The sequence below is a fragment of the Triturus cristatus genome, chromosome 12, assembly GCF_964204655.1.
Source record: "Triturus cristatus chromosome 12, aTriCri1.1, whole genome shotgun sequence".
NCBI classification, from domain to species: domain Eukaryota; kingdom Metazoa; phylum Chordata; class Amphibia; order Caudata; family Salamandridae; genus Triturus; species Triturus cristatus.
Genome location: NC_140595.1, coordinates 48316603 through 48328712, shown reverse-complemented (window position 1 = coordinate 48328712; position 12110 = coordinate 48316603). Strand labels below are relative to the sequence as shown.

At 44.7% G+C, this 12110-nt stretch overlaps 1 protein-coding gene across 2 annotated transcripts in view; it reads left to right on the top strand.

Moving 5' to 3' along the window:
* FSD1 (fibronectin type III and SPRY domain containing 1) overlaps positions 1-9787 on the top strand; it is a 52609-nt gene extending 42822 nt beyond the window's left edge. For both annotated transcript variants that reach the window (XM_085637796.1, XM_085637795.1), the window contains exons 6-13: positions 262-383; positions 907-1116; positions 1331-1429; positions 1921-2083; positions 3864-3943; positions 6478-6729; positions 8375-8463; positions 9102-9787. In XM_085637796.1, coding sequence (XP_085493922.1) covers positions 262-383; positions 907-1116; positions 1331-1429; positions 1921-2083; positions 3864-3943; positions 6478-6729; positions 8375-8463; positions 9102-9212 — 1126 coding nt within the window. In that variant the 3' untranslated portion in view covers positions 9213-9787. The remainder of the gene's footprint in view (positions 1-261; positions 384-906; positions 1117-1330; positions 1430-1920; positions 2084-3863; positions 3944-6477; positions 6730-8374; positions 8464-9101) is intronic.
* The last annotated feature ends 2323 nt before the right edge of the window (positions 9788-12110 follow it).

Sequence of the window (12110 nt, the reverse complement as noted above, 5' to 3'; positions counted from 1 at the left end):
ACATTGTTTCTCATTGGTGCCTCCCTAAAGAAAGTCATCCTGACCCAGTTTCACCTTTGTCTTCACCATCCATGTCAAAGTCAATGTAGATGTCTTGCAGGTATCCCATTAAAGAAACCATCAGAGTTGAGCGAGAGAAACTTGCAAGTGGCCATAGGAGGCGCTCTCTAGAGGTTGGGTGTCTCTTAGCTAGAAGTGTGCCTCTGTAATTCACGTCTATTTCTTTTACTTTCCATCTTTTCCTCATACATCCACCATCAGTGTAACCATGGCACCTGCATTCCGGATTTCGCTGAAAGCGAAGGTGACTGATAACATGAGTCATTTGATGGTGGACTTCACACAGGAGAGACGCTTGATCCAGGCCCTCAAGTTCCTGCCAGGTACCTGAAGAAGGCAGTGTCTGCTCCTTGATCGATCCATCTTTGTGTATTCATTATTGAGATGCGCTGAGGAAAAGGAAAACTAGATGCCAGAGATGGAACGCGTGCAAGGATGTTGTGGTGGAGAGGGAAAGATGGGACGCGTACAAGGATGTTGAGGTGGAGTTGGAATGTGTGCAAGAATGTTGAGGGGGAAAATGGGCCGCACACCAGAATGTTGAGGGAAAGATGGGATGCCTGCAAGAATGTTGATGGGGAGAGGGAAAGATGGGTCGTGCACAAGAATGTTGTGGGCGAGAGAAAGATGGGCAGCACGTGAGAATGTTGAGTGGGAAAGATGGGATGCATACAGACGTTGTTGAATATATGTGAGGTTGTTGATAGAGGACAATGTCAGTAGCAGTCATTTACGTTCTTTTTTGCTAGCCTGGAGCAGATGGAATCCAGTATCTCGCTACCTTTGTGGAAGGCCTCAGTCTCCTGCCTTTGCCATAGACCTTTATACTTTTTTCCCCCTCTCCAGTTCCCAGTCAGCCAGAGATTGACATGACTGAGTCCCTGGTGGCTGATAATTGTGTGACCCTGGTCTGGAAGATGCCAGAGGAAGACAGCAAGATTGATCACTACGTCCTGGAGTACCGCAAGACAAACTTCGAAGGACTGCCCAGAGTGAAGGAGGATCACCCCTGGATGGTGATCGAGGGGATCAAGCAGACTGAGTACACCCTATCAGGTCAGTAGGGACCCTTCTGAGTACTCAACTGAAGGGCATGTCATTCTATAATCTCTTATATTGTCTGTTGATCATTGTTCGTAGTCTTACGGTCTCCCTGTGAGCTGATTGTTTTTCAGTGTCATCTTCTGTTCCCTGTGTTGAAGTGAGATTGTGGTCGGGTTCTAGATGGTGTCACACAATCAAGTTTTTGACCTCTTTTTGTTCTTGTCAGGTCAAAGATTTGACACCAAGTTCATGAATTTCAGAGTGAAAGCCTGCAACAAGGCGGTGGCGGGAGAGTTTTCAGAACCCGTTACGTTGGAAACTCCTGGTGCGTAAGAGGCAAAAGGGGCATCTTTTTATTCTCATGTTTCCACTCTGCAAATCTAGAACATGTATGTGAAATGAGAGCTGTTGCTATGTTTATGGTGTGGCTAGCTCTTACCTTTGCACATATTGGTTTGAGCCTTGTGGTTTACTTTTTAATCATATACATCTTTATGATACTGCACATACAGTACCATTTGACTGCTGTGTGATAGGAATTTCCGGCTGAAATGATTCTAGAATAAACCATGTGTCCGGTTCAAGTATGTTTTGTCCTTCACTTGTTTGTTGCATTGCGTGAGGTTTGATCCGTGTGTTTGTTATCTGAAGGGAGGTTATGGATGTTACTTGCACTTTGTGTTCAATAAAAGTGATGCACATGTCATTCAGTTGCCATCTGTAACTTGCATCTTGCTCTGATCCTTAAGTGTGTCTAATCAAATCTGCTGGTTTTCCCTTGGTCTAATTTTTACCTTTGTGTTTTTTAATTGCCAGCCTTCATGTTCCGGTTGGACGCCTCTTCTTGTCACCAGAACTTGAAGGTGGAGGATCTGAGTGCGGAGTGGGATGCCTTGGGTGGGAAAGTACAGGATATCAAAGCTCGAGAGAAGGAAGGCAAAACCGGCAGGACTGCGTCTCCGGTCAACTCGCCGGCCAGGTATCTCTTGCCACAGTCCTATCGACTCCTAAGCTCCACTTGGCTACATAATATTTGTGCTCCCTCTGCTGCTCGCCACAGTATCCCTCTTGTCGGACACGCCTATAGAGAATATAGGAGTCTGGTATGCCAGTGGCCAACTTTACTTGGCTTCGAGAGGACATGGTCTATTAGGAACATTTTCCAGTTCACATTTGAGCCACCATTCAGTCTCTACCAAACTTCTTATGTTTACCAACCTCCTGAGCTAGTAAGATCATCCTCTGGTCATCTCGCTCCACCCTTCTCACAGCCACCCTTTCATCCCCTACAGCACTCCTCCTGGTACCCCAACTACTATAGAGTCTTCCTAGTGGCAAGGTGCCTCTCCACCTGAGATGTAGTAGGCCCTTTACAGTCCCCATCACCTCTTGTTCATAGACTTTTCGAGCTTTCTCTCTAGAGCGGTTTCACAATTTCCCTCCCTCTTCATTTCCAGCTTCTCTAGCTTCCTTACAGAGTAGCCCTCCATTATCCCTTTCTCTCTTCTGCTTTTCCACTTCTTTTGCTTTAGCCATGGAGTCAGCAACTCCACTATCTACACTTCACCCCTAAAAGCAGGTACACCCTCCCCACCATTGCTCCCGAAGAGACACTCACTCTCTGACTCCTTTTTTAATGAGTTGCATTTACTGTTGGCGTTATTAAATATGAACTGTATGTCCAATTGAGATCCAGGCTACAAGGGCAGAAAAAGCATCAACACCAAACAATCTAAATACACAAAAATATAAATGTATCATCTGTTTCCAACCCACAGATAAATAATTTTATATACTGTGCATCTGTAGTAATTCCTAAAGTATTTTGTAAAAACTGAAATGCACGTTCTTCACCTCATTATGTGACCCAAACTCTGGCCAATGAGATGGAGAGGTTGTGCTCTTCACTTCCCACAGAGGAGTATACTAAAAAGTGATGGATCAAACGCTTGCATTAATCACTGGCAATCGCTCTGGGCCACATTCCAATCTATTGTTTTTCACCTACTTTTCCACCCCAGTTTGTCCACCAGAAGTATATATATATATATATATATATATATATATATATATATGTGTGTGTGTGTGTGTGTGTAATGTCTTTTTGCACTTCTGTTCTGATCATAGGAAGAACTCTTCGATGGTTAAACAAGGCAGGTTGACTGTGTAAATGTAAATGTGTTTGTACTTGTATAGCGCACTGCCACCCCCAACGGGGGCATCCTGGCGCTTTTACTCATACCGCTGTGGAACCCTTCCTGGCTTTCCATGTGAGGTGTCCACTCCTGGGCACCCCCATGGTGAGGCCAGGCATCCCAGCGCTGTTGGGGCCGTACATATGGCGTAAAGCCATGCTTTATGAATAAATCAGTTTGGGTGTTCTAGAAACATGTAACCTACACTCTCAACAGTTGTGTATGTTGGAGTACCTCTTGCTTGCCCTCACTCAGCATCACTTTGAAAGGGGATTGTACCGTTCATAAAAACAAGGCAAGAGTTGTATTCTAAAGACTTGTGTCAGAATTATTGTATTTGCAGCAACCTACGAGGTAGGATAAACTTATGTCAAATGACAGGAAGTTATGGAAAAACACTTTATTTCTTTGAATGACCATGTAGAAATAGAAACGAAGCGGTGTGTAAAGAGGATTGCGCTCTTTTAATGATAGAGCCACAAGAGCTAGATTGGTGCTTTAAACGAGGGAGGTTTTCAGGCGTCTTACAAGCGCAGACTAACAGTCTACTCTCGCTTTCCGAAGGTGCACCCCATCACCAAAGAGGACACCGGCCGGCCGTGGTGGCAGGGACCGCTTTACCGCTGAGTCCTATACTGTCTTGGGTAAGTGCTGGATATGTGTTTAAAATATGGAGTGCCTTAAAAATTTTAAATATGTGAAAACCCTGCGGTCTGCCAACCCCTTGCACATCCTCCGCCTTGTTGCAGGCTCTGTGATGATACCTCAGTCTGTAAAGGTAAAGCCCCTCACTTGTGCCCACTTCCTTCCTCCCATGCGCATAAGCATCCTTCTGTCTCTCAAGATGGTGATTCCTACATCCCCCCCCCCCCCCCTCAAAGCCATGTCCCGCCTTCCATTCCTGTGTCGGCCACTTCTCCGTCCTTTCAAATAGCACCTCAGCAAATCAAGGATTCCTCCTCAAAGTTCATACCATAGAATACTAATTGCTTTCAAACTTTTACTGAGTTTGTGTTTCTCGTGATGGTGATATGACATAGAAGACGTGTTATCTATTGTCTAAAAAAGCAATTTTCTAAAGCGCCACCTCCCCTCATCCTTTTTTCTAACCTCTGTGGTGCCTACTGCTGTGCCTCCACAGATGAGGCCCATCTCTCTCCCTCTCTGCGCCCACCTATGGAGTTACAATCCCTCTGTGAATTAGGCTGACAACTTATTATCTAATATCTCTGTTTTAAACAATACATTGTCTTTTGGAGTGACTCTGGCCTTACCCCATACTTCTTAAACCACCCTTACACACTTAGGGCGACTCTTCCTTTCTTTGTTTTCTCCCATCTCTTGTGTAATTATCCCATTGTTTCTTTGTGCAAAACAATTCTCTATCAATGTCTGTTTTTGTGACACTTCTGTTTATCTATTCTTTAATGTAACAAACCCTGTGTTTCTCTGAGTGAGACTTCCTTTGTCCCTTTCACTTTTCTCTAAAGTAACAATGTTTCTGTTTCGTTGTGTTTCACCTTCCTTTCCCCTTCCTGCCTGACTCTGCTGTAACAATCTCAATCTTTCTTTATGTAGCACATTATGGAATCTTGATAGAGCACAGGTTCGCCAGGGTTTTCTTGAGGCTAAATATGTAAGTCTTCGTGTGAACAAATAGAAACTGGAATGGAAAAGAACACAGAGTGGAGAAAAGGTTCAGCAGATAAAAGCGTGTTTGAAGAGCAGTGTTTTTAATTTCTTTCTGAAGAACTGGAATTCTGTTTCTAGCTGTGAACCGGTGCAGCTGTTTCCACAAAGATTCTACGTGATCTTTTAGGCACGTAGAAAATGAACCAGGCTGCTGTGTTTTGCCCTCCTTGCAATCTGCATAGGTCATTTTGAGGGAGTCCCAGGTACAGAGAGTTTGCGTAATATATGATATAGCCTTGGCCCACTGAGTGGTATGATTGTCATTTTAAGAGTCTCCACATAAAGAACAGGTAGTAATCCGTCTGTTCTCTAAAATATTCCTTTCGCATTTTTTCAAGAAATACTGTAACAATCCTTTTGTTTCTTTGAATGACACGTCTCATGTTCTCCTTCTTCCAGTCTGTCGAGTCACTATTGCCATTTTCCTTCGTCAGACACGTCCTTTCATCCTTTCTCCCATATCAACAGTTATCGGTCCAAATTTCTTGGGATAAAACGGCCATATGTCCCTTCTTCCTTTATCTACAGTAACAATCCATATTTTTCTATGGGTAACTGTTAGTTTGTCCCATGCTCCCACCTCTACGGTAATGGGAAGTTCAAGTCACTACGATAACAATGGAGATTTCTTTGAGTGAGGCCTCCCTTTTTACTTCCTACATACAGTCCAGTAACTATCCTTTGTTGACTGGTCTGCCCATCCTTGCTTCCTTCTGTTTGCACAGTAAAACTCTCACGGTCCCTTTCGGAGTTCCTTCATCTCTTCTCACCTTTCTGCCTTCAGTCTGTGTAGTAATCACCCCTCCATCTTAAGATCTCTGCGTTCCCCAGACTGCCGTCTCTAGGAATCTCTCAAGTTTTCCCTACTTCCCAACTCGTAATCAATAAATCCTCTGTATTTTCTTCAGCTGCTGCTTCCATTCTCCACCGTCCGCCTCTACCCTCCCCCAAAGTAAACCCTCTCCATGTTTTCAGAAGATCTCTCCCTGACAAGCAAGTTTTAATATCTGTCCCAACTGTACCCCTTACAGAAGAAAAAATTGAGTATCAGAGCCAAGGTTGTCCAAACTAGTGGGAAACGATCTGGGGCATGTGGGAGGCATATAGAGGGTAGTGGTCGCATGTTTTGGAGACTCAGAAGCAATATGTATGAGACTTTATCACTTCCCTGATATGTACTGCAAATAAATCCATAACGTATGGCTCATAACCTTGGCCCTGTATTGGTAAGCCGAGAAAACTGGGTAGGCAACGTATTGTAGTGTACATAATCTGTGTCAAATGCTGCATAAATTGTAATGTCTAATTAAACTGAGCAAATGTTGACTAAAAATAATTTTTTAAAAACCTATCCCCCCCTACTTTCCAAGTGACACCTCTGTCGCTCCACCTCCAATACATAAATGAAGAACCCCTCTTTTTTTTTTCTCCCGTTCTCAAATCCCTGCCTCTATTCTGTGCAATAACCCTCCATCCATCTCTTCAGGTGACGCCTTGATCGACGGCGGAGAGTATTACTGGGAGGTCCGCTATGACTCCGACAGCAAAGCATTTGGCGTGGGGGTGGCGTACAGGACGCTGGGGAAGTTCGACCAGCTTGGGAAGACCTCTGCCTCCTGGTGCCTTCACCTCAACAACTGGCTGCAAGTCAGCTTCACCGCCAAGCATGGGAACAAGTCCAAGGTGCTTGATATGGTGGTGCCCGATCGCCTCGGTGTCTACTGCAACTACGATGAAGGTGAGTAGGCAATGTACTCCTGAAGGGAAGCAAGAGTTGGTAGATGGTCAGAAAATGGGCGTGAAGTAAGTCAAGATGAGGTTAAACATTTGGATTAAACTGAAAGTGAATACCATTCATGAGTCAAGCAAACCGCTGGGCAAACCCGGTGAATACACAAGGAATGACTATAAGGTCTACTGCAGCTTGGGCATGCCTGCTTCAACCATTTATCAACTTGATTGACTTGAAATCCATGTCATCTCCACTCCCAGTAGCCTTTTCCCCTCCTCAGTGTGGCCTTCCTTCCTGCCCCTAAAGTAAAACATGAAGGTGACGTGACTTGAGAAAAGCGTCCTGCTCACCAGTGTCATGTCCTTCGAGTCATCAACAATACAGAACATTTCAGAGCATGCCCCGTGCCGCCCTAATGAGGGATTCCTAACCTTCTAGTGTATCACACAGAGCTCACTTTTTGTCTGTGCGTAGGTCTTGAGCAGTTACCTCTAATTTACAACAGTATTTAGTCACAGGAGGACCTGTGAGTAGGTACTCCATACCGAGTAGAACTCTTAATTGTGTGGGGTGTATGACTCAGAATGGATGCTTACATATTGTGCAATTAGTTACTGAATTCAATACATCCACAGCACACAATGAAAAGTCTGGCTATGCAACTTGAACACATAACACAAACGCATTGCAGCAGTGGAATATGTGGATTCAAAGGCCACACAGTCTAAAGCTCTGCAAATTCACTCATTTCGATTATTGGCCATTCACGTTACTATCACCGTTCGTACGGGATGCTAAACCCTTGCTTCAGGCATGCAGGCTGCAGTCCATTGCCTATGTTTGTGAGGCATACACCTCATGTAAAGCCGGAATTCCAGTTCTCACATTGTAGTACCAAAGTCTAATAGCTATCTGGGAAGTTCAAGCACAAGGTCAGAAAAACACCACACCAATGTAAGTCTGTGTTGGATTTACATATCTATTAGACATAATTACATTTTCAATCAATTAAAGGCAAAGAGTGTACCTTTTAGCTTTCTTACGATTCACCTGTATACTTAAAGATTCCAGTAAAGTTTTAATCGCAGTGCTATAACTGGTGTAGGGAAGCCATGAAAATAGCAATTGCACAGTTATCACGCTAGCCAAGCTATGGATCATAGTCAGAAACTGAATATATATCAGCAAGCCCTACTGGGTTGCACCTCACAAAGGTGGTTTCAAGTTGAACAAATGCAGGATTAAGGCAGTATATGCAGGTTTTCAAAATAGCGTGTGCTTAAGACACCGGTAATATCGTAACCATAGGCGTGTGCTGCTGTCCTGTTAGCGAAATAGTTCCTTTTGAAATCATATGGGTGAAAGTTAGTGGTGTCATCAGTAACATAGCGTTACCAAACTAAGACTAATTAAAAAAAAAAAAATCTGCACCAGCTGCAGGTTACAGCTCCCTTAACAGTCTTTCTTCATCTGTCAGCAGGTTACATCTCCCTTAACAGTCTTTCGTCATCTGTCTGAAGGTTTCTGCTCTTCTCTAAGTTTTGCTTCTCCATCTGCCTGCAGGCTACCACTCTTCTCAGAGTTTTTGCCTCCAAATCTGTCTGCAGGTTTCTTCTCCTCTCACGTGTTTCACTTCTCCATCTCTCTGTAGGTTACCTCTCCTTCTACAATGCCCGAACCAAACAGCTCCTCCACACGTTTAGAACCAAGTTCACCCAGCCTGTGGTCCCAGCCTTCACGGTAAGAAAACCGTCCAATTCCTGCTTCTCTATTTCCACCCACAGAGTGATTTCGCAAACACGTGTCTCCTACTTGTAGGGTGCAGTGGCTTTTCCAGAGGAAGACCGCTGAGTTGAAGTACAATAACACTTATGTTCCGCCCGAGACAGATGGTTGCATTGCAGAACTACTACACCGCGCCGTTGCCAGCTGGAAGCTTACACCGCCCGTCTTGCGCTCTTACCACTGCAGGAATTAAGCCTATGCTGCTGGTAGCCTGCACCACTGACTGGTCACTGTTCAGGAGTAATCTCACCTTATCCAGTCCTACACCATTGGCACTAATAGGAGTAAGCTTATACTGCTCAAGTCCTATGCTTTTGAGCGATACCAATTGGGAACAAGCTCGCACTATTAGAGTTTTCCAATACTATCTGACTCGTACTGCTACACTGTCGTGATAACATTTGTAATACTGAACCATAGATCACAGGTGTGTTACTGCTGGTAGCAAGCTAAGACTGCTGTGAGACTACTCACACTGAGGGATCTTCCTCTTGGTCCTCAATCCCAATCCTAGCTTTCCTTTCGCTTCTCACCTCTAAAAGTTCTTTCTTTTCTTCTCATCTCTTACTTGTACTTCTCTTCTCCTTCTGTAGGTCTGGTGTGGGAGTTTCCATGTGTATTCCGGACTGCAAGTCCCCAGTGCCGTGAAATGCCTTCAGAAACGCAACAGCACGGCTAGCAGCTCTGGCACCAGCCTGACTTAATTCGAGTTCGGCTCAGCTTCGAGAGCCGACTTGCTTTAGAACCAAGTCTTCTTTGCTGAGGATCCTTTAACTAAAACTTTCCGGCGATGGGAAGTCAGTAGTGTTGTCCTCTGTAATGTGAAGATAATCACAGTATGAATACAGTCTGTACACGGTGTGCCCTTAAATCGAGCGAAGAGACGGCTGATCTGCACTCCTCACGCTGGCGTCTGATTGTATCTTTAGTCTCACTTCGGATTGTAATAACACACGTCACCTTCAGGGGGCACTGTAGAGACACTGACGCTGCATCCGGTTCCTGCCACAGAGTGGCAGCAGGCAAGGAGGAAATGAAAAGAATGAAACGTTGCTATGTTTACCCAGCAACAACAAGCTGGACCATGGCCTTTTTGGCCTAGACCGAGTCACCACTATAAAAATGGACAATGTTTTGCCTGGGAGTCAGAATGTCTTTGCTCCTGAAGTCCGCACCCCTGAAATGTCCACTCAGACATTGGCATCCCTCGCTGCAAGATTACAGAACTTCTTGTGACCAAAACAGCTGCTTCTGGCCTTAATAAACATAGTTAAACGAGGCAGGTTATTGGTGTTCCTTTGTCCATCTCCACCCTAGTGGAAGCAGGGGCTACATATTACTCAAGGAATCTTGCATGTACATTTGTAGAGGTGGGAAAACATTAGTTTGGTATTGTTTATATCTCATGTGTAAATATGTACTTTGAGAGAGATCATATTGTCGGTGAAGGGGGGTGGTCCACTGAAGATGATGTTAGCGTTCTGGAAGGGACTGATGATGTTAGCTGTGGCTGATGATGTTAGCGTTCTGGCTGTGAGTGATGATGTTAGCGTGCAGGCTGTGGGACTGATGATGTTAGTGTGCTGGCTGTGGGACTGATGATGTTAGTGTGCTGGCTGTGGGACTGAAGATGTTAGCGTGCTTGCTGTGGGACTGATGATGTTAGTGTGGTGGCTGTGGGTGGTGATGGTAGCATGCTGGCTTTGGGGATGATGTTGGTGGCTGCCTTTTGGGGGATGATATTAGCATGCTGTCTGTAAGTGATGTAAGCACGCTGGCTGTGAGTCATGTTAGTTTGTGACTGCATCATGATTTAAGTGTACTGGTTGTGAGTAATGTTAGCATGCTGGCTGTGAGTGATGATGCTAGTTTGGTGGCTTTGGGGGATGATGTTGCTGTGCTGGCTTTGGGGGATGATGTTAGTGTGCTGGCTTTGGGGGATGATGTTAGCGTGCTGGCTGTGGGTGGTGATGGTAGCATTCTGGCTTTGGGGGATGATGTTAGTGTACTGGTTGCCAGTAATGTTAGCACGCTGGCTGTGAGTGATGATGTTATCTTGCTGACTTTGAGTAACTGTGCACGTGGTTTGCTTTCAATACTTAAGCTTTGCACCATATCCATGTCCACATCTTGGTGAGCTTCTAATTTCATGATAGCTTCACCTTGGTCTGAGATTGCCGCGGGTTTACTCCTGTACATGAGGGATGGAGGTGGTTGTGGATCAGATATGAGAATCCTAGTTGGCCATGTGTGCTGCCTGTGTTCCCTTACCTAGAATGCGCCTCTATGATGGGGATTGCTGCTCAGTATTTATTGATGTTTTTCGTCTATCCTCGTGGATTCGGTTGTATCTTTGTGTCTGTTGATGGCTTGCACTGGTTGTCATTTACTTTCCTCCTACGAGGTAATGCTGCATTCAATCGATCTTGGTAGTCAGTAAATCTAGGAAATCATAACTTGTACACAACAGGAAACATTAGAAAGCCACACGTGCAAAACTGTGGAGAAACACCTTATAGTTGGGCCTCTGTAAACTCACATCAATCACTCTTTCAAGCCAGAAGACAAACACCCAACAAATCACATTAGATCATACGCTGTGCCAGAATGGATTGGATATTACACATAGTTTTGTATCAACGAGTTCGCAACACCACGCATGGCAGTAAAAATACTAACAGTGGACAAGGCTGACCACATTGGTGCCGTGCTGTTCAGATGGGACTGGTGATGGTTTCCATCAGGAAATAACAAACAACATTGAACAGATCACTGAAGACAAAACCAACAACGCTCTGAGATTCCGTATAGTTCAGTATCATCAAGTTAACAATAGTACCAACCACATTGCGAAATATTTACAATCGCTAACAGAACACATTATTCTTAATAATATGCAAATTCAAAGCCGCTCAGAGACACGGGCTGGTTGGAGTGGGCCTTGTCAAGCTCTCAACAACAGTCATCAGAGGACATTGAACCTCTCTAAGATAACAAATAACATTAAACAACCACCCAGTCCACCGCTGCTAATCAGGTTGAAAGGGATACAAAGTGCCATACTCTCAAATACCTCACACAGATACTTCAACCTGACCCTTTGTGATGTCTTGTACGTGAATTGGTGAAGACGTCCAGTTACACTCACCAAAATGCACTAAGAATTATAGCGTAGAGACAACCAAGCTTCCTGAAAGCAGCACGTTAGCATCACCCACACTAGAATCCTCTAAAACAACCAATCGTAAGCAGACTCTGCTGTGTAGCGGAACCACTGAGCTTGAGAACCCACAGCGCTGTAAGGCCATACAAATGGCAATATAGCACTACGCAACTCTCCATTAATTAGCACGAGTTGAGTGTGAGCAAGTTCAGAATTTTATCATCCTGGTGTATTAAATGGCCTTTAAAGCCTGCACACACTTGTCTCTACTAATGACCTCAGTTAGAATTGACTGTTGGAAAAATAAAAATGTGGAGCAACAGGAAGGGTAAAGGGTGTACATTTCTGCCTCCCAGGCACTGCAGCGTACAGCCGTCTGCTGTGGTTACTGGTATCAACAAAGTGACTGTCAGTGTGGGCAGACTCTGTCACCCACAGA